A 20790-nucleotide genomic window follows, 5' to 3' on the forward strand; every position below is an offset into this window, starting at 1 on the left:
TCTAGAGAACCACGTGGAGCAGAAGAGGCCTGATCCAAAAGGCCATACGGTGTTAAGATTTCGTTTACACAGTGTCCAGAACAGACATACAGAAACAGAAAGACTAATGGCTGTGGGGGGCTGCGGCACGGGGAGTGACTCCTCATCTTGGGGATGCGGTGACGAAAACATTCCACAATGGACTGTGGTGACAGTCATGCAACTCTGGGAACACACTGAAGACTGCTTACTTGCACCTTGGTTCTGTGGGCGGATGGTTCCGTGTGTGAATTACATCCCAATTAAGATGTTATGGAAAAAACTAAGAAGTCGCGTCATCTCTGCTGGTTCAAGGGGACAAGACCTGAGGAGCCACTTCTCTGCGTGCCACCGCATTGAAGCCCTAGTGACTGCAGAAAAGAGCGGGTCTAACGCAGGTCTGAGTTCAAGGACACCAGCCTGACCTGATTGGGAGCAACGGGGACAAAACTGGGGCCTCATGGGGCAAATGCTTTTGAGCTCAGAGCGAGAGCTATTTATCTGACTTGTGCCCGGTAGAGAGACAAGATGTGAAGGGAGGTGGGTGTTTTCCTCTTGGGGTGCAAGACGGATAGTGAGGCTAACAATGAGGACGATGAGCAGGACGTGGCCAGCAGCTCACCTCCCAGTGCTTACCGGGCGTCCATCCCAGTCTGAGATGCACTAGCTTGCTGGCTCGTGCCTATTGGACTGGCAAGGGGACTGGGGCTCAGCCCGCTGCTGTGCTGGGGGGGGGAGGACAGGGGCTCAGAACCCAGCCCTCGACGTGGCAAAACGGGTGCCAGCAAGGATCCAGACGAGAGGATGGTGGGGCACGGTGGGGTCCGAGGTTGACCAGGCTGGCTTAACAGGGGACATGGTGTCCCGCAGTGGTGCTGTGGGAGCGTACACCTCTCCGTTCTCCTTAGGGGGAGGGGGTGCAGTGATGAGGGCAGAGCCAGGGGTCGGGAAGCTGCTTCTCCCAAGTCAGGCTTTTGGTCACAGTTTCGTCTCCTCAGAGCTCGGGGTAACCGACCTCCTGTACTTTGATCCTGTCTAGACCTGGGGTAAAAACAAACCCGGCACACCTGGAGGAGCGGACGAGAGCCAAGACACGCGAGAGTGGAACAGGTGTGGAGGCCCTGCCAGCCGAGCCTGTGCTTTAAGTTACAGGCCTCCCGGGGACCCCTGACCCAACACCTGGCCATACCCGTGTACCTCCAGAAACATGTGGACATAAAAATCCATTAACTTGAATCTGGTCCAATCTCTGATTTTACAGATGAAATTAAAACCAAGAAATAAGATAAGCTGTAAAAAAAAAAAACCCCCGTTAACTTTAAAATGAGCTTTAATTTGTCTTCCGTAAGTGCATTTATCCTTGTAAACAGAGCATGTTAAGAGATTTCAGGGGAGAGCAGACTATTGCTGGTATGTTGGTTTTAATTCACAAAAGAAAAAAAAACTACAATGCCAATGGCTTGGACTGACAGCAGCTTGGGGGTGGGGGTAGCGAAGATGGGGGGCAGAAAGAGAAATAAAGGCTCCCGGGTGACGCCCCTCCGACCTGGTTACCTGGTCCCAGTTGCACAGTCTCCACAGGAGGGCAGAGCTGTCACAACAGAACCGGGTGACGGCAGTTAAAACCAACTCAACTGCTCTGCGCTCAGTCTGGCACCTGTGTCCCGGCCCAGGCCAAGCGCGGCTTCATGCTCCCAGCCCGCCCGGCCAGGGTCTGCCACTGGAAATCAAAGACGGAATCACTTCATGACACTACAGATCTGGAAAAATAAAAATCTCAGCTAGAAAGGATGTCCGATTTGGAGACAAAGGGAGGGAAGAGGCGTGGGGGGGGCGCTGGGGTGGGGGGCAAGAGGCAGATGCCCCCAGCACAGGTGGACCGTGTGTGGTTGCGCGTTCGGGGTCACCTGTGGCCCATGTGGTGTCCCCTCGGTGCTCAGACGGGGAATGCCAAGAGGCCCAGTGACCACGCCCGAGGCCTCGCTGGACTACAGACCAGCACCTGGCTGTGAACAGGAAGGGCCACACCATGCTTCTTTCCTCAGGATTTCCGTAATTTGTGCTTCCCTTTGGTTTGGTTTGACAGTTGCGAAGAAGGCGGGGGGGAAGAAAGGGAATGGTTTTTGTCACTTGTCCAAAACTGACAGAGGAGGAGAAAGTAGGCGTCAGATGTGCTAGGTGGACGCTTCGTGGGCCCGGCATGCGTCGCCTCGCTCAGGGTGTGGGGCCTGGAACTCCCGGAACCCTCGCTGGCCTCTGGGGGCCTGGCTTCTGTGGTGGGGCTGTGAACCGGCTTTCCGGTGGGGCTTTAGTTGTGCTGCCGTGAGATGAGGATTAAAGGCCTGGAGGTGGAGGCCCGCCATGGTGGCTGACGTGCACGGTCATACCTCAACTCCGGAGGTCTTTCTCTCTGATTACGCGACGAGAGGGCCCGTTCAGCAGACATCGAGGGAAAAATAGCACATTCTTAACTTATTCTGTCTCCAAAGTTGAAAAAGATCAGACAGTTACTAAAATAAACAATTTCTCAATTGTGTCTGGTGACCATGGGCCCAGGGGCCGCGGCACGGCAGGGAGTGTTGGAGGGGGAGGGCCCCGGCTGAGTGAGGGCCTCACTCAGGACAGGCACAGTCAGCTCGGCTGAGCGAGGCTCAGAGTAAGGCAGTGCTCCTCACAGAAGAACACATCGGAAAAAGCTGCTCCTCTTCTGCTGGTCTGGTGTGATTTTGACTCCCTGGTTGCTCCCTTGGGGACTGTTGCCTTCCTGAAATGGCAAAAGGTTTTCTGAGGTCATGGCTGAGCATCAGCTCTACGGCTCTTAAGCAGCCAACCAGCCACCCACCCATCTGCCAGTCCATCCACCCCTCCATCCCCTCCCATCTGTCAAACTCTGTCACTTTCCAACCAGCCAATCATCTAACTGTCCCTTCCCACTGACCACTCACTTTTCTCAGAGCCACACATCTGCTACCTCTCCTTTCCAACCAACCATTTTCAGTCCCTCACTCGCCTGCCCATCCCCTGCTCCCATTCATCCCTTCAACATATTTCCCATTTGCTCACTGCCCCCCGCCCCAACGTCCTTCCTTTCAATCCATCTACCCACTATGCTGAGTCCCTCGCAGTGAGGCAGCCCAGGGACGGCAGAAAGACTGCCCTCTGGGATTGGGGGGCAGGGAGAGGGGAGATGGGTTCAAGGTCACTATGCCACTCACTCCTGGCTGGTCTCCATGTCCCTGTGCCAAGGCTCTGACTTGTCCACCTTCTTGTCCCACAGCTGGTATTACAGGCCCTACGCTCTAATCTTGTCCACTTGATCCATACTGAAACCCACCCATACACCCCCATTCTCAGGAGCAGTGCCCTAAATTCCTCACCCAGCATCTGAACCCTCTGCCTATGATCCAGAAGAACCTATTTTCTCCCATTCCACCCTGTTTGCATGGCTTGGTCCCCTTTTCTTTGACTAATTCCTTCTCATCTTTCTGCTCTTAAGTAAAACCTGAATTTATTCAAGTAGCCATCGAGGCCTATGCTGTGCTAGATTCTTGTGTGGGCACCGGGCATGCAGCGGTGGGCAAATGGTCCAGCCTTGGGGAGCTCGCATTGTATAGGGCAGACAAATCGTAAGGGTCAACAAAAAAGCAGTGATTTCCCACAGCAGTGAGTAATGAGCGACAGGACAGGCAGAGGGTGGAGAAGCATTTTGATGGTGGTGTCTGAACAGAGGCCTCATGAAGTGAGGCCAGGGACAGTCCAGGGGCACAACTGTGGTCAGCGGAGTAACTACCCCTAGTATGTCCATGCCCTCATCCCTGGAACTTGTGCAGAAGGAAATCTGACAAGGCAGGAGGGACTCTGCACATGTGGCTGAGCTGAGAGCACAGCCTGGATCACCTGGGGGCAGGGGGCATCCAACCCTGAAAGCAGAGCAAATTCCCAGCTGCGGTGGAGAGAATGGGGATGGAGGAAACAGGGTCAGAGAGATGCTGAGTGGCTCCTCGGAAGATGCAGGAAGGGCTCACAAGACAAGGAATGGCCTCCAGGAGCCGGATGAGGCAAGTTCTCCCCTGGGGCCTCCAGGGATGAGGGCACCCCTGCCGACACCTTGGTCTTAGTCTGAGATCTGGTTCCGACTTGTGACCTCCAGAACTTTTACACACATGCGTTTTGGATGCTGCTGAGGGTGTTACGGGAATTTGCTACAGGGGTCCTAGGATGCTGGCGCAAGAGGGGAGCACCCCAGGTGGACGGCAAAGTCCAAAGGAACGTGAGGGGTTCAAGGAAACAGGAAAGGGCCTGTGTGGCTGCAGCAGACGACAGGGAAGCGGCACGGTGAGAAGGCGGAGGGCGGCAGCGGCCTGGGCAGTGCGGAGTTTGCTCTCAGTGCGGCGAAGAGTGCTGGGCTGTGCAGAGCACGAGAGGCCCAGAGGTCTGCCAGCAGGGTGGCTGGGGAAGAGCCTGGCTTTCTATGATGCTCTCAAGAGAGAAGACAGGGATGGGCAGAGCTGGCCGCATCACTGATGTGACAGAAAGGAACTTGCAGCTCGGAGATAAACAGGTTCTGGAGAGCTAACGCACTGCACAGTGATTACAGTCAACAGAGGTTGACTCGATTGCACCGTGTTATAAACTTCAGAGTTGCTCAGAGACTCGATCTTAATTGTTCTCAACACAAAGAAGGAATGATAATTATGGGAACCCAAACTTGCACGATGTTACATGTCAATTACATTTCAATTAAAAAGAAAAGGCAGAGCGGAAGTGGTCTGGGGCTGTGACTCTGAATATAAACAAAGGTGTTAGGATATGAGTAGGAATTTAACCGTCTGTGATTTGCAATCCAGTTCAGAAAGAGGAAACGCAAGGACAACGGCTGCACACCATCTTCATACAGCACGTCCGGAGGCCACCTACAGGCCGCGGAAAGCAGAGCGTCACCACACGCTTAGTGTAACTGCCAGGGCGGAAGCATCAAGAGAGATCACCAAGAATCACAATTTTACGTCACACTGAAGAGGAAAGACAGGACAGGAAAAACAACAAGCTGTTGCTGGTCAGTGTATCTGTGCACACGGACGGCTTCTTATTTCGGCCAAGGGGCTGCTCCTAATCAATCCTATTCTTTATGATTCCATTCACGGCTGCTGAGAATTACGGAGGCACATCTTAAATCAGATGTGAACTACCTGAGCGGTGTTTTGTGTCATGTGACCTCGTGTGTGACCAGATGTGACTCAAGTGACAGACGGCTTTATGCTCTCGTATCCGACGATAAAAGGTGGAAAAGGGCCAGGAAAGAGGGTCCAAAGAGGGGCTGGAGACTCTGGGGCAACACTCTCAGCCGCTTTTAGGTGCTCAACACGCCCGAAGTATAGCCAACTGTGTAGACACGACCAAAGGCGGCACTAAAAATACTAGTGCCTGGGACTATGAAGCAAGAAAGCCAGAAAACAAACCAAAGGGTGGATGGGGAGGGATCCAGGCAGGACCCCTCCGAGGCCCAAGGGCCCTGGGACACACTGAAGCTCACAGAGCTGTCCCGCCCTATAGCACCGGAGGTGGCCTGGAGATGGAGAGCCGGTGGCTGTCAGACACAGCCCTGCTGGCAGACTCATCCCGGGGCGGGCTGTGGTTCTGGACCTGCATGCGGCTTTTCGGCAGGAGGCTCTCTCCTTATGCATGCGATCTCCCAGGCAGCATGGAAGGGGCTGTGTATTTCCTGCCAGCTTGTGTGCTCAGCGGGCAGCACTGGGCATGGAGCAGCTCCGAGCCACATAGGAAAGATGGAACAAAGCAGTGCCTCTGGGTGCGAGGGCCTAAACCTCTCCCGCTACCCCTCGCCCCTTTTCCAAAGATGCCCTGCTGGGTCTGGCCGGGCCCCGACAAGCAGGATCTGCCCTGGGGATGCATCACAGCACTGAAGCCAAGGACGGCTGGTTCCAACAGGGACCGGAGCAAAGATTCAAAAAGGACATACACTTGGGGCGCCTGCGTGGCTCAGTGGGTTATGCCTCTGCCCTCGGCTTAGGTCATGATCTCAGGGTCCTGGGATCGAGCCCCACATCAGGCTCTCTGCTCAGCAGGGAGCCTGCTTCTTCCTCTCTCTCTGCCTGCCTCTCTGCCCCCTTGTGATCTCTGTCAAATAAATAAATAAAATCTTCAAAAAAAAGAAAAAAAGGATATACACTCACCAATTTTTTGTCCATTTTTGCTTTGATGTCTCTGGCGAGAGTGAAAAACGCCTGTGGAATAAGCATGTCATTAGTGCCCCTGGAGCAGGGGACAGAGAGGGGCTTGTCGGTTCTGGGCCGTACCCCCACCCCCGTGTAGAAGTGGTGGGACCGTGGGGTGGGCGGGGGGGCAGCATTAGGGCTCCCCGGGTGTAGGTGTCCCCTGCCCAGCCCCATCTCCTGCTGCTACTGGGCTACTCCTGCCAACCTGGACCACTACCTCCCCTGGGCCAATGACCCGGGATGGTGGGGGACAGCATGACTGGGCAGAAAGGACACTCAGGTTCAAAGGGGTGAGTGACTTGTCTGAAGGCACACAGTGCCTAACTGACAGAGCTAGAAGGATCCATGAGGACGACCTAGCTTTCCATCCCCGACTCCTGTGTTCTGTCCAGTTTCACCCCTGCTTCTGATGGTCAGGGGCAGAGAGAAAGACAAACCATTCTTAGCCCAATAAGCTTCATTTCCCTGCCAGCAGGGAGTCCTGGAAAGGCCGGTACTGGGTGAAAGGTTTCTACCCCCATGCTTGACAAAGGCTCAATCCAGGCTCTCTTGGGGACCATATGATGTGGGAAGTTCTATTATAGAGGGTGACCTGGGGTGCTGAGGAAACCCAAAGGGGGAGGGGCCTACAGGCCTGAGGGACAAGAGGCTTCCCCTGGGAAGGCTCACTTGGGCAAGGGTTCTGAGGGAGAAGGGGCTACAAGGAGGGTGCCACACAGGTGGTGTGGCATGGAGGGTGCTGGGGCTGGTCAGGGAGGGCCTTCTGTGCCAGGTGTACTGGGTTGAGCTCAGCAGTGACAGGGGAGACCCACTGTAGGAAGATCACTGGGGTGGTGGGACAGAGGTGGGCAGGTTAGCTGCGAGGCCTACACGCCCACGGAGAAGAAAGGGTGCCAAAGCTTAGCCAGGGCTCCCTGCTCCAGCTGGGCTGTGACCAGGGCCTGTCTGAGGGTGGCATGGCCAAGAGCACAAACTTGGAGCCAGGCCTGGGCACCAGTCAGCTAGGTCTGTCCGAGGCTCAGTTTCTCCATCTGCAAAACCATGCCTGCTGCCCAGGGCTGCCCAAGAGCCACTGAGGTAATGTCCTGGGTGGCCAGCTGGGGCCCACACCTGCTGATATCCAACACAGCAGCGGTTCCCCCAAAGGTCCTGGCACATGGCACTGTCCGAAAAGTGCCTCCAGGCCAGCCGGCTGATAAAGCAGCCCAGAGCCTGAGGTCAGAGCCTCCCCAAAGGGTGCAGCCTGTTCCTCAGCCTGGAGGGGTTTGTGCCGTGGGCCTGGGACTCACATTCTCCACATTGATGTTGGCCTTCGCACTGGTCTCCATGAACTTGATTCCGTAGTCCAGGGCCAGCTGTGAGGAAGGGAGATACACATGTCCACCTCAGCCACCAGGCACCCCTGAACCCCACAAACCACCAAGTGGGGAGCAAGGAAGCTGCGGGGGGGCTCTCAGGCCACGGACGTGACCTCCTGGGCTGCTCCCTCAAGCCCCCCGTGGACAGTAGGTGGTGAATGGGGGATGTCTCTGGCAGGAAGATGGAGGGGCCCGGCTCAAACCACAGCTCTGTCCTCTGCTCCCTGTGGTCTCAGCAGGTTCCTACCAGATGCCTTCTGGGGGCACACAGTGCACACCCCAGAAGCCCTCGCCCTTGTAGTCTTTAGACAGAACCCCAGCCTGGTGAGTGCTTTCCCCCCTCTCTTCCCAAGAAAAGCACCCCACCGGCGCAACCAACGTGTCCCGCTTTGCCTGGCGAAGTCCTGAGTCCTAGACCCTGAGCCTTACACAAGTCAGGATGGCGGGTCAGTGTATGCTCAGAAAGACTGTGAAGGAGTCGCCCCCACTCCATCAGTGAGCAATTGGGGACCCTTTGGGCCAGAACAGGTCTCCATGCAGAGAACCCTAAAACCCCAAGGTTCCTCTGCCATGAGGCACCAGGTCCAAGCTGGCTGCTGTGCCCACCTTTTCTCCCCGTTCCTTGGAAACTTGTCTCTTGTCGTTCACATCACACTTGTTCCCGAGTATCATCTTTTCGACATCTGCAGAAGCATGCTGGGGTGGAGGGGCAGACAGGGAGGGTGAGAGGTCAGAGGGGACCACAGGCCGACAAGCAGTCTGTCCTGAAATCAGGGTGGTGGGCCAAGACTGCTAGCCACCCTTGTACCGGCGACAAGCTGAAGCTCAGAAAGCCCGAGTGGCCTGTCCCATGTCACACAACCAATACAAGGGCAGAGTCCAGGTTCGACTAGTACTCTGACCAAGCACACGCCTACTGGCTGCTGAGGACAGCTTCTCTATGGGCCGTGTTGTCACCCAGGTTCCGAGGCCGCTCCTGGCAGGGCCCGGCCTATGGGAGGCAAGCAAGGCTGGCCATTTCCCTCTGCTTGCCTCCCTTCCTCTGGCTCCTCCACCGGAGGCCCCAGCTGCTGTCCTGGGACCTTCTGCCCCACTCCAGCTCTCTCTGTTTAGGCTCTGAGGTGGGCAACACCTGTTTGGGGTGCCCTCCCCAGCCTCAGCCAGCCCTGGGTGCTTCCCTATCCCCTGGTGCTCTGACAACTGCCCTCCCCACCCCCCACGCCATGCCTGAACAGGACTCTTCCTCCAATTTGCCCCAGGCCCCAGTGGAGGAGTCAGTGCTTCCCGAGGGACTAGGGTATGGAAAAGGGCCTTCTTTGTGTAGCTCAGGTCTGGTCCTGGTGAGACACGCTGCCCCACTCCCTGCCCAACCTCCTGTTAACCGCAAGGCCCCCTCTTGGCTGGAACAGTGAATTTCCACAAAGACCAGTGGGAGCTGTTCCTTGTCCTCCTCCAGGGCCCAGCCTCCAGCCAGCCAGTGCGGGGCTGTCAGGAAGGCGGCCTGGTGCCACTGCCCACGGACGCCAGTGGTGACGGGACCTTTGGTCGTGGCTTTATGGAGGGATGAAGTCCTCTGGCTGCACCTTTGACCGGAAGCCCCACCTGAAGAGTCATCGAGAGCCATAAGTGCCATCGTCCAAGAAGGCTTGGCAGGTGACAGCCAGAAGGCGAGGACACCAGCTTTGGGACTGGGAGGTGGGGCCTTCTTTTCCCTCCTTGGTTCCAGGTCTTCCCTCCAGGCCAGCTGTAGTCAAAGAGCTGCTGGCCTGAACACAGGTAGCCCAGACCAGCTCACACCCTTCTCTGCTGGAACTCAGTACAAACTGAAATGCCTTTCGACCACCTCTACCCAACACAAGGGTCACGCCTATTCTAGAACCTTCCTTTTCTAGATAGCACCAAATGCTCACGGTGATCAAGAGCTCGGATATCCCTTCTCTCATGACTGAGACACTGCCCAGACCCAACAGCCCTGCTAGGGAAATGGGCTCTTGGGGCCTCCCTGTGATGAGGCCAGGCTCGTGTGTGGTCTCCAGGATTAGCTGCCTGGCTTCTAGTCCCCATCCTGAGTATTCTCCTAGCTACAGGGCTCTTGACAAGTGACTTCTAGGGATCTCAGTGATCTAATCCGGGACCAGGCAGCTCTGGGGTGGGGACTGAGAAGAGACATGTATGAAGTTCCTGTGCACGGGAGAGGTTATGAGCCTTACCTCCTCAATGTTCCGAATCCAGTTCCGGATGTTGTCAAAGGACTTCTCGTTGGTGATGTCATAGACCAGCATGATGCCCTGAGCGGAGGGAGACAGACACGCAAGCTGGATAAGCTGCGAGCTTCAGGGAAGGCCCCCAGCAAGGTGGGGGCGCTGGGACTGGCCCCAACAGTACATCCCTCCCACTAACTGCCTCTACTCCACCCCTGGGTCCCACACCCCCTTCTGCTGGACTGCAGCACCAGCTCCTCCCCAGTCTCCCAGGCTCTCGTCCTTTCTACTGAGCCACTGAGGGGGACCCTTCACCCTACAGACCAGCTCCCACCACCCCAGGGCCAGCAGGGTAAGTCTGGCCCACACCCGGCAGCCCGTGACGTGTTGCTGACCTCCCAGCCTCACGTCCCACAGCACCCTGCCCCGCATGCTGTGCTCCATGGGCCCAGCGCCCACTGGGCTCCCCTTCACTCCCCTCCTCTGCTATGTTCAGCCTCCCCTATCCTCTCCCTCACTGCCACCCTCCCTCCCGGCCCAAGTCACCTCTGGGCACTCCAGGATGACCTCTCGCCTGGCACCTACTGCAGTAGGGTCTCCCTGAAGCCCCAGGTCCTGGTCACATGGGTGCCACCACCCCCATTATACAGACGAGGACCTTGAGGTGGGGGATGGCTAGGCCCGTCTCCTGTCCCATTTGAGAGTAAAGGGCACAACTGAGGCCTGAACCCCTGGATGGCCTGATGCTGACACCCTTCTGCGTTCTGGTGCCTCCACTTAAGTTGGGGGCCAGCTTAGAGCAAGGAGCTGGGCAGCACTGAGGCCCCTGATGTTCCATAACCAATGCATGAGCACCTATGGGACAGTCCGGGGGTCCCCATGATCTCGTTGCCATCACCGAGCAGGGCAAATATCCTTGTTTGATACAAGGGAAACTGAGGCACACAGAAGAGACCTTTAAGACTGAAGCCCAGGCAAGGCTAACTCTGAAAAAGCTGATCACACCAGCCCTTGTCAGGAATCTCCCTGGGCCCTCCTCGGGACCAAGCAATGCTGAGGGCCACCTCTGCAGCCCAATGGGGTCAGCTGTCCTGTCCCAGTCTGGCTTATTCTATTCCTTCAGGCTACCCCACCAAGGGCACAGCCCTGCACCCGTGACCTCCGGCGCTGGCTAAGAAGTCTCTGAAGCTGTCTGAGTCTGCAGAGTAAGAACACGGGCTGTTGGTGCTGGGCTGGGAGGTGGGGATCATGGGGAGGACGTGTGACAAAACCTCAAAGGTGTGAGAGCGCCTCCGCAATCCCAAATCCCAGCCCTGAACCTGAGAGGACGCACCGCAGACTTGTAGCCTGCCACAACCATGGCCATGGCCGGACCCCTCTAAAATGCTTCCTAAGGGCCCTTTCTCAGGGCTCTCTTGGAGAAACTGAACAGAAGCCACTTGTGGGGTAACTCGGTGGAGGTTTCAGCAGCCGCGCTGTCCACCACACGCCAGCCGAGGCCAGCATGAATAGAAGACGCCGGCGTGCAGACTCCACAAGTCAAGCATCACTTGCCCAGCAGCTGCCCTCTGGCCGTCAGGGGCAAGGAATGCCACGGGGTCCTGAGGCCTTTCCACTCTTTATCCAGCGACTGGCCCATCTGGTGGACCAGGACTCTGGCAGCCCCCAGCAGTTGATACCACAGGCTCAAGATTCCAAGGTCCCAGATATTCCAAGGCCCCCGAGGGCAGGAACTCAGCCCATTCCAGGTCCTCCTCTATATCTACCTCAGGCCTGGCCTCGAGAAGGTGCTCAACAGAAGCATTGGAGGTATGTGGAGCAAGTCTTCCTATCACAGCACCCGCCTCTGGCCCAGGTGACAAACCTAACGGCCAACAGCCCAGAGCAAGTCAGGTCCTGGATAATCTTCAAGTCTTTGGGTGCAGATTCCATAGAGACTACGTGGGCCACGTGAACACTCCTAAGTGTTGGGGCATGCCATCTCCAATTTCACTGACCTCACCTGGAAGAACCGGCTTCCTGGGTCTTCCCTCATCCCTGAAGAATTAGGTTTCCTTAAACCCTGCATTGTCTCTAAAGCAAAAGGGGATGCACGTGGGGGCAGGGCGCACTGTCTTCTCCTGAAACTAACCTGGGACCGAGGACCCCTAAGACCCCTGCGCGTGGGCTCCCCAGAAACGTCCAGGCTTTGGTATTCAAGATGGTGATGTTCATTTTGACCGAAAAAAAAAAAGAAAAACAAAGAAAAGGAAGCAAAAACCAATCCATACCATTGCGCCCCTGTAGTAGGCTGTTGTGATCGTCCGAAACCGTTCCTGACCAGCTGTGTCCCTAAAGGAGAAGAAAGGACACCGGTGATGGCGAATACCAATAACCATGACAGTGGCAGCAGGGGACATTTTCCCAGGATGGACACCCCGCTTTCTCATGAGTCATTTCCTAATCCACGTCCTGCCATGGGGCAGCACCTCCATTCTCCCTATTCCTACAGAGAAGGAAACGGTGACCCAAGAGGTGTCCCGTTGGGTGTAAAGTCAGGTTCCCATGCCCCCCGTGACTCCTCTGGTTCCTGGGGCTTCTCCCCAGAGCTTCTGGGTCACCAAAGAGGCAAGTCAGATATTATCTGTGAAAGTCCAGGGCCACAAGGGTCTGGAAAGGCTTGGCTACACGGCAGGAGGGCTGGGCTGGGCAACCTCAGGGGGTGCCCAGAAGCACTTCTGCACTTGCTGTTTTGGTGGAGGCCAGGGAGAAAGCCCTCCGTCACTGGGGCAGAGGTGACACCAGGCTGAGACACGCTATGCCCAGCCCCACTCCTGGCATGGGAGGTATTCAGTGTTCGGGATAAAGGGGACTTTATGGATTGGTGGCAGAGCCAGGGTAAGACCCAAGTCTTTTGTCTCTGGACCCATGGCTCCTTTCAGGACCCCGCACCCGCTTCCTCCCCTGCCGAGGGCTCTCTGTCTGGGCGGCACAGAAGCGCCTCACTTGGGCCTCTGTTCACTTTCTGATGCCAACAGCAGGTGACATCCGTGGTTACGGACAGTCATTTTATTTCCAACCGTGGCCCTAGTCCAAAAACGTTACGAAAGTCGTTAACCCTGAGGAGACTGCTAAGAGCAGAAGACGGAAGAGAGGGGAAGAGGAAAGCGAAACTCCTGTCTCAGTGTCACTTTGGACTTCGGGCACGGAGGCTGCTGGGAGCCACGTGTGGCAGGTGGAGGCACTTCTGGAGGCAGCCAGAAACTGCCTGATTCCCAACAGACAAGGGTTAGGCCTCATCCAGATTTGGGATTCTGGAGTCTGATCGAGTCCGAGGCGAATGCCACGGAAGCCGAGGGGACACACTTGGCAAGCAGGGCAATGCCCGCGCTCTGACGCCGGGTGAGGGAGACAGGCTGCAGGGAAGATAGCTCTGTGGCCCATCACAGGGCACCCGCTCCCACCACAGGGGCTAGCTGGGGCCGGGAGACTGCACCACCCTCTCAAACAGGGCTTCTCTCTAACTCTGCTCAGGGCATATACTTCCCTGTCAGTGACGTGGCTACGGGGAGGGAACTCCCCTCCACCTGACCGGCTAAGCTCAGCCTTCCTGGCGCCACGGGCTACATAGACCACAGTCAGCATCAGTCACAGGGACTCACTATGCTTCTAATTTAAAAATCGTGAGAAATCGGCCCCAGGTCAGTGGAATGGCCATGGGTCTCACCATTGGGCCTGGGCCTCAGTCTATTTTTGGTTCGGGGGTTTCGGGTCTGTATGTTAGAGAAGTAAGGCCTGGGCTGCCCCAGGACAGAAAAGAGGAAATGATGTCTGGCCTCCTTCAGTGACCTGAGAGGCTCAAAGAGGAAACGCTGGGCTGGGGAATTTCACTGCTCTGCAGCCTTCTCCGCTGCCTGGGCACAGAGCGCACTCTCCAAGTTTAATGGAAGTAGGCCACCGAGAAGCCCAGAACCAGCTGTGCCCACATCCGAATGCTGAGCTAACCAGGACTGGCAGCTCTGTCTCCAGAAGGTGCTGACACAGACTCCAGGGCCCAGTAACCAGCAGAGCACAGTCCCCGAGGTTTCTGAAGAAAAGCCTGATTTGCACGGCAGGGCACAAAGAGATGGAGGCCATGGTCATGGAGAGGGGGAAAGAGGTACCAGGGTTTCTGGCTCAAAGCCCTCATGGGCGAAGGTGGCAACGACACTTACCATATCTGTAGCTTAATTCTCTTGCCATCGAGTTCTATGGTCCTAATTTTAAAGTCAATTCCTAAAAGAAAAGAAAAAAAAAAAAAAAGGCACATCACCGTCAGCCCATTTCCCAAGCTGCCTCCGAGGCGGGCACTGCCAGCCTGGGTGGGGAACGGCATCCACAGCTTCCGCAGCACCCGTCTGGCACTGGGCACGTGCGATCTCGGAATCTCCCACAACAGATCGGGAGGCACCTGAGAACTTTCTCCTTTCATGGACGGGGAGGCTGAGGTTCAGAGCTGGCAGGCAAACCCAGATACTTCAGGTGCCAAAGCCTTGTTCTATCCCCTCTCTCCACCGGGCCGCCTCTGGGGGTGAGCTCTATCGGACGCTTTGCTGGCCAGAGTCCCATGCTTCCGGCCACCTAGCACCAGGCCCTTCAGGCACACAGGGCACAAAGCCCCACGACACCCCAAGATATTGCTCCCATGGCCTCCAGGCCTCTAGCCTTCCCACCTGCTGCTGCTCCTCCGTCGGCGGTTCCCACCCCACCCACCTGTCAGCCCACCAAACTCTCTCTCTTAGGCCATGCTGGAAGGTCACCTTCCAAGAAGCTTTTCTGCCCCTGCCCCTCTTGTCCCCTTTCCCCAAGACCAGGGTGACCCGTCAGCCTCTTCAGCTATTCTCCAGGCTCCTGCCCCCTCGGTCCCCTCCCAGGCTTTCCAAACCACATTCAACCATGTCACGAAGCTAACCACTGTTCCAAACCTCCTAGGGTGTCTGCCAATGGATGGATGAACGAAATGGGGTCCATCCATACTACTACTGAGTCATGAAAAGGAACAAAGCCCCAACACACGCTGCAACATGGATGAACCTTGAGAACATCACGCTGAGAGCAAGAAGCCAGACAGGAAAGGTCACAGAGCATAGGACCCCATTCGTATGAACTCTCCAGAACAGGCAAATCCAGACAAACACGAGATCAGCGGTTGCCAGAGGTTGCAGAGGGAATGGGAGATTCAGGGGGTTGACTTCTTTTTTGGGGCTTTTGTCATAACAAAAATGTTCTAGAATTGGATGCGATGATGGCTCTACAACTCTGTGACTCTACTAAAAACCCCTGACTTGTAGGTTTTAAATGGATGAACTCTACAGTTCACGAATTCTATCTCAATAAAACTATTTAAAAAAGCCAAAACCGTTTCCGCTGGCTTCCCACTACCCCCGTGGCCCCAGAAAAAAGTGAGAAGGGTGGCATGTGCACTAGTTCTGCCCAGCCTGGTCACCTCTCCGCACCTGAGGCTCATGTGACTGTTTCCTAAATATCCCAAGATCCGGCCTGGGGGCTTTCTGTTCTTGTAAGGTTGTTTCCTTCCAGTTATCTGCCCCACCTCCTCACCGCTCCCCACCCCCCGGCCATTCAGCAGGTCTCTGTTCAAGTCACCTCCTCTGGAAAGCCTTCCTGACCATCCTCGCTCTCTCCTCCCAATCTTTTTCCTTCTTCACGCACTTATCCCTGACAGTGTTTATTTGTTTATTTGCTCCATGAACCTGGGAATAAACCTGCCCATGTGAATGGCCTGCCTGGAGGGCAAACAGCCCAGATCTCTGCTCCTGAAGCCATGAGGCTGAAGCCTGGCTTGACCCCTCAGAACTGACGATAGGGATGCTAATTCCATCCCTGCCCACCTCAGGAAGTGTCCAGGGGGCCACAGGGAATGTCAGCCTGCACATGAAGTTTGCCCACAAGAACATAAGCTCCAGGAAGGCAGGGGCTCAGAAGTCTCACTCATGGCAGTGTCTCCAGTAACTCAGCATGGCAGAGGCCAACTACGTGTTTGCTAGAAGCTGATCACCCAGTCCTGCACACACACCTTGACTACAGGCCTTGCTACATTTCTGTTTCCCTCTGATTCATCCAAATCATCTCTGCGGCCCTGGCAGCCCTGCTGGCACATGGCAGGTGTTGGGGAAAGTCGGCAGGGCAACAGAACTAAGAGCAACGGGGTCTGTGAGGTGCTGCATGGTTTACGATGCACTCTGACGCTACACCATCTGTCTCCCTAAAGGAATGAGTGAATGGGGCCCTGAGGAGGCGGTGGAAGCTGAGCCAGGCAGCAAAGAACCAATTCCAGGAGCCACAGGGCCAAGTTCACACCACAAATGATCGATGGAGCTGATGAGAATAGGCTTCGGCAAAATGAAACATGAGCAGGAAACAAACAGCCACTTAAACCCTGATCTATAAAGAAAACCCAGACGTACACTTAGTGCCAACAGAGAATCACCTTTATGCATTCAGTTGTAGTTCAGGACTAAGAGGCCAGTGATGCTCCTTCCTAAAACACCCTCCACCTCCTGTCACAGACGCACAGGGACATAGAAAATCAATAAACACTGTTTCACTGGCAAAGTCCAACAGCATGACTCTGTCCTCTCCTCTTCCTGGGTTTCATTAACACACCAAATTTAATTAGGAAGTGTAAACTTTACAAGGCTAAGAGTTATGAGGCCATTACTTCAAGGTCAGGATGAATTAAATTTTCTTAGAAGACAGAGGCCTGCAGGAAAACTACACATGTAATGAGAATACCATGGTGGGAGGGAGGGATTCTGGGTTCAAGGGCCACCTCTACCTTCCCAGGGGACCTTGCCCAAGTCATTTCTTTGTCTGGAAGTGAAGGCCAGTCTCCTCAGAGCCCTTAAGTGCTAGACTGGGTTTTCTGGCCAAGAATTAGGAACCAAACAAAAAAGTCTAATCCCGGAACTAATATCACTAGTGCTTGTGCTGAATGGGAAATTCTCATGCTGGGAAACAGATCTGGGTTGAGAGCGAGCCACAGCCTGCCAGGAGTTAACATCACTTCCTGATTGGTGAAGATGCATGCAAGGGTTATCCCAAAGTTTGACCTTAGGGTGGCAAAGGGGGAGGAATCAGAAATATCTGTGTCCAAGGATGGGATGCTGCCACTGCAGGGAGCCATCTTGCTTCCTCCAGGTAGCCTCTGGCCATGATGACAACCCCATATCCACTGTACATTTCGGATCTTCGATCAACCAGGGCCCTGGTCAAGGCAGCCAGTGTTACTCCTAACCTGAAGAAACAGGGCTCAGAGAGACTAAGTGCTTATTCAAGGGCAAACAGCAGCTGGAAAGCAGGCATGGCCATTTTCAGTCCAATTCTCTCTACTCTGCATCTGGCATATAACTGTAAAGTGCAGCCCCTAGAGGAGGGCAAGGTTGGAAAAAGCAGATCATCATGGGGTTCAGGGAGATAGGTGAGTGGGTTCAAGTTACACAGGGGTAAAGCAAAATCTGGTCCCTAGGTCTTCCCCATTCAGAATCAACTCCTGGGCTCGAACAAGACTGCAGAGCTCACAGGCCACTCTGCTTGATCGGTGTTATTTTCAGGTCAAACGTTTTCACACGGGCAATGGCCATTTTTGTGGCATGGGGAGAAGTGAGCTCCACTTTTGTGGGTATCAGCACTGAGAAGCAACAAGCCAATTCTGTTCAACCACAATGTGGGCTGGCTCTGTGGGAAAGGCTGTTCTGCAGTGACAACCGGTGTCCTGGGCCTCAAGATAGGGAAGTCACGGCTGTCTGTGGCAGCGGCTGATTTTGGTTTCTCACTGAAGTTTTTATCTGGCATCTCCTTGGGGATGACAGGTCCTTGGGCAGGCAGCTGTCACCCTCAAGTGATGGAAAGTCCAGCAGAGAAAGCCTCCAGACTCCTCACCATTCCTTCTAGAGGAAAATCACCCGTGGAGGAAACAGGTTCAGGGAGAGGGGCTTAACCCCTCAACATGCCAGAGGAAAAGAGCAGGAGAGATCTGGTTTAAAACAAGTTCTGGTTCTTAGATGGACCAGCGATGCTTGCCCTGGGGGCAAGCGCTCACATCTCTCTGGGATGGTCCAGCCTTGAGTTTTGGAGTTAGACCCACATGGATTCAAATTCTATCTTTGCCACCTGCAGTCTGTGACCTTGGGTGAGTCTCATCCCTCCCTGGACCTCAAATTCCTCATCTGTGAAACGGACTCATAAGAGCACTTAACACTGAAGACTGGAGAGTGTGATAATGCACATAAAGCGGCTAGCACACAGTAAATGCTTAATAAGGTCAGATGTCATAGGCCTCTTCCTAGGGCCTACTCCCCAGGCCTGTTTCACTTCTGTAAGGTGGGGACGCCAAAAGAACAGCTTCGAGGGCTGCTGCGTGGACAAAACGAGATGACCGGCGCCAGAACCCCAGCCCAAGGCACATACTACCTGGGGAGCAAGCTGAAGGCTGGAGCCTCAGTCTTCCTATCTGCAAAATAGGCACTTGGTTCCCCCCCCCCGAGCCCGGGAAACCCCGAAAGGCGGTGGAGGCGGCTGTTCTTCTCCCCTCCGGTCCCCTCGACCCTCTCAGATCCCTGGATCCGTCCGGCCCAGCCGCTCCCTCAGCCCCAGCCCTTCAGGGGCGCGCCCGGCCCGGGCCTCCGGCGTCCCCGGCCGCTCCCCGGCCCCGCTACCTATGGTGGAGATGAAAGTTGAGTTGAAGGCGTCCTCGGAGAAGCGGAACAGGACACAGGTCTTCCCCACCCCCGAGTCCCCGATCAGCAGCAGCTTGAACAGGTAATCGTAGGTCTTCGCCATATTACACTCTCTCCCCGACGGGAAGTGCGGCCAGCGCCTCGCCACTGGCCGCTAGCCCCGTCCATCAGCGCCGAGCCCGCCCTCTATTGGCTCCCGGCCCGCCGCGCGTCACCGCGGCCCTCGCCCGCTCCCGCGCCCCGCCCGTCGCGGGGAGACCTGGGGAAGGGGCGAGCAAGGAACGGTGCCGGAAGCGGCCCGAGCGCGCCGCTCATTGGTCGGCGCTCGGGACAGGGCGGACTCCAATTGGCCCGCAGTGAAGAGTCGAGGGGCTTCAAAAGAAGACCAGCAGGAGGCGTGGCATCCCGGGTCCCCGCCTTCTTCCCCCGACACAGAGGCGGCCCCGCCCCCCGGTGGGAGGGGGAGAGCGGGGAGCGTCGCCAACGGCTCCGCGTGCCCGCAACTCGGGGGCGGGGCCTGGGGCGCGTGCGTACGCGGGAGAGAGAGAGAGACCGTTAGGCGCCAGTAGAGGGCGCACGCGCGGCGGGCTCTCCGGCTCCCGCCCTCACGGCTTGCGCAGCCTCCGTAGGCTCCGGGAAGAACGCGGGAACCCGCTACGAAGTTGGCCCTGGCGTGTGGAGGCGGCTGCGTCAGGCCAGGCGCAACCGAAGAGGAAAGGGGAGAGGGGGCGTCCGCCATAGTCGAAGCAAGGCCCCCTCAAGACGTCCTCCGGAGTCTCAGCGCTGGCCAGGGGACTATTTAGGGTTACCCAGGCCTCCACCACCTGAGTGGCTTCACCGCCACTCGCTGGGCTGAGGCCCGCGGGGACTCCTTGCGCGGCGCCCTCGGACCTAATTAGAGATTGCCCAGACCACTGTCTGCCTGCAGCTTTCCCCCCGACCTCGGCTGCCCCAACCCAGTCAGCCGCCGAGGGAGCTAGGGTCGTGAGGATCCTAGGTGATGGTTCCGATCCTTGTTCTTTGTCTGCTGGCGTTGTCCGCTCTTACAAAAATACAGAAAGTAGTCAATCCCTACCCTAACCTACTGGGGTCGGTATTGCGTTTCCTGCCTTTTTATGGTGAGCAACCCGAGGCCAGAGCTTCAGTGATTTTCCCAGACTCCAGGATGGAAAGTTGGGTCCGAGGTCGGACGCGCAGGCTTCGGAGGCCGGAGATCACCAGCGTTTCCTGCGGGTCCGAGGTGGGCCACGCCGCCGGCAGGGCGTCGGAGAAGCGTCTAGGCTGGTAGCCCTAGCCACCCCTCCGCCATCTCTCCGCAGACCACTGCGCGCATCTGGCTCCGGTGGGGAGAGCTTAAGGCGGAGACGCGCCCGCGTCGTCTTCGGTGCCACTGGCCCCCTTTCTGGGACACTCCACATTCTACTGTTTCTTCTGTTGCCTACGCCTCCAGGGCCTGCTTCTCAGATTGCATTGCAGACTTTCGGGGTCTCCGCGTGTCCTTTAGGAGTTCCCCGTGGTCCCAGGTCTGCTCGCACTCTGGGGGAGCTAATTCACTCCTGTGGCTGCTAATTCACTCCTGTGGCTGCTAGTGTATCCGCGCACAGGTGATTCCTTAAGGAAACCCATAGCCCGGCCACCCTTGTATTCAGCCCATTTCTGCATCTGGCAGATGTACTTCGACCTGTCCGCAACTGAACGCGGCAACTTCTACTCAAACTAGCCTGGCCCGAGTTTATCTTATGAGTGAAACCGAAGCCATCCTTGACATTGCTTTTTCATCCCCGCATGTCTTGGTGGTTGAACCTTGTCCTCTTCACTGGTCTTCCTGACTGCTCTGTTCTCTAATCTAGATTTTACCCTGCAGTGTGCTCATTCTAAAACACCCACTACCCATCCAGGGTCTGTCAGGATCAGGCCTTCCCAATCTGGCCCTAAGCTTACGCTGAGTTGCACATCATGGGACTGGGAACTCCCGGAGATCTGAGATCAGTTTACCCAACATCGAACACTTGTTAGGTGCGGAGCCATGGGATTGACTGTAACAGTATCCTGAGATTGGATTACAGCCCAAGGTGGTGGGCCAGAACGAGCTTCAGTTTAGGGAGGGCCCTTAAGAGAAGGAATTGCAGTTATTGGTAGTCCCTGCATCTACCATCTAAACAAGCTCACAGCATCAGCTAATTGTTGAATTAATATGAAGAAAATGTTTTTAATTGTACTTGGTGACAAAAATTGTTTGCATACGACATTAATGTTTTAAACT

General features: G+C 55.9%; 1 protein-coding gene across 1 annotated transcript; it reads right to left on the minus strand.

The window, feature by feature from the left end:
- Positions 1 to 1330: 1330 nt before the first annotated feature.
- On the minus strand, positions 1331 to 18662 carry RAB8A (RAB8A, member RAS oncogene family). Its single transcript, XM_044254016.1, has 8 exons — positions 18507 to 18662; positions 14007 to 14067; positions 12084 to 12144; positions 9823 to 9900; positions 8219 to 8308; positions 7544 to 7609; positions 6213 to 6263; positions 1331 to 2782 (listed from the first exon to the last, which is right to left on the minus strand). The coding sequence occupies exons 1-8, from the start codon at positions 18628 to 18630 to the stop codon at positions 2690 to 2692; spliced, it is 624 nt and encodes a 207-aa protein (XP_044109951.1). The 5' UTR covers positions 18631 to 18662; the 3' UTR covers positions 1331 to 2689.
- Positions 18663 to 20790: the final 2128 nt, after the last annotated feature.

The sequence above is a fragment of the Neovison vison genome, chromosome 6, assembly GCF_020171115.1.
Source record: "Neovison vison isolate M4711 chromosome 6, ASM_NN_V1, whole genome shotgun sequence".
NCBI lineage: Eukaryota > Metazoa > Chordata > Mammalia > Carnivora > Mustelidae > Neogale > Neogale vison.

Coding starts and splice junctions, on each gene's coding strand:
- RAB8A (XM_044254016.1), bottom strand. CDS start 18,630: ATGGCGAAGACCTACGATTACCTGTTCAAGCTGCTGCTGATCGGGGAC. Junction 9,901..12,083: donor CCTACTACAGGGGCGCAATG/GTATGGATTGGT, acceptor CCCTCCGCTCAG/GGCATCATGCTGGTCTATGA. Junction 7,610..8,218: donor CCAAGGAACGGGGAGAAAAG/GTGGGCACAGCA, acceptor CCTTCCTCACAG/CTGGCCCTGGACTACGGAAT.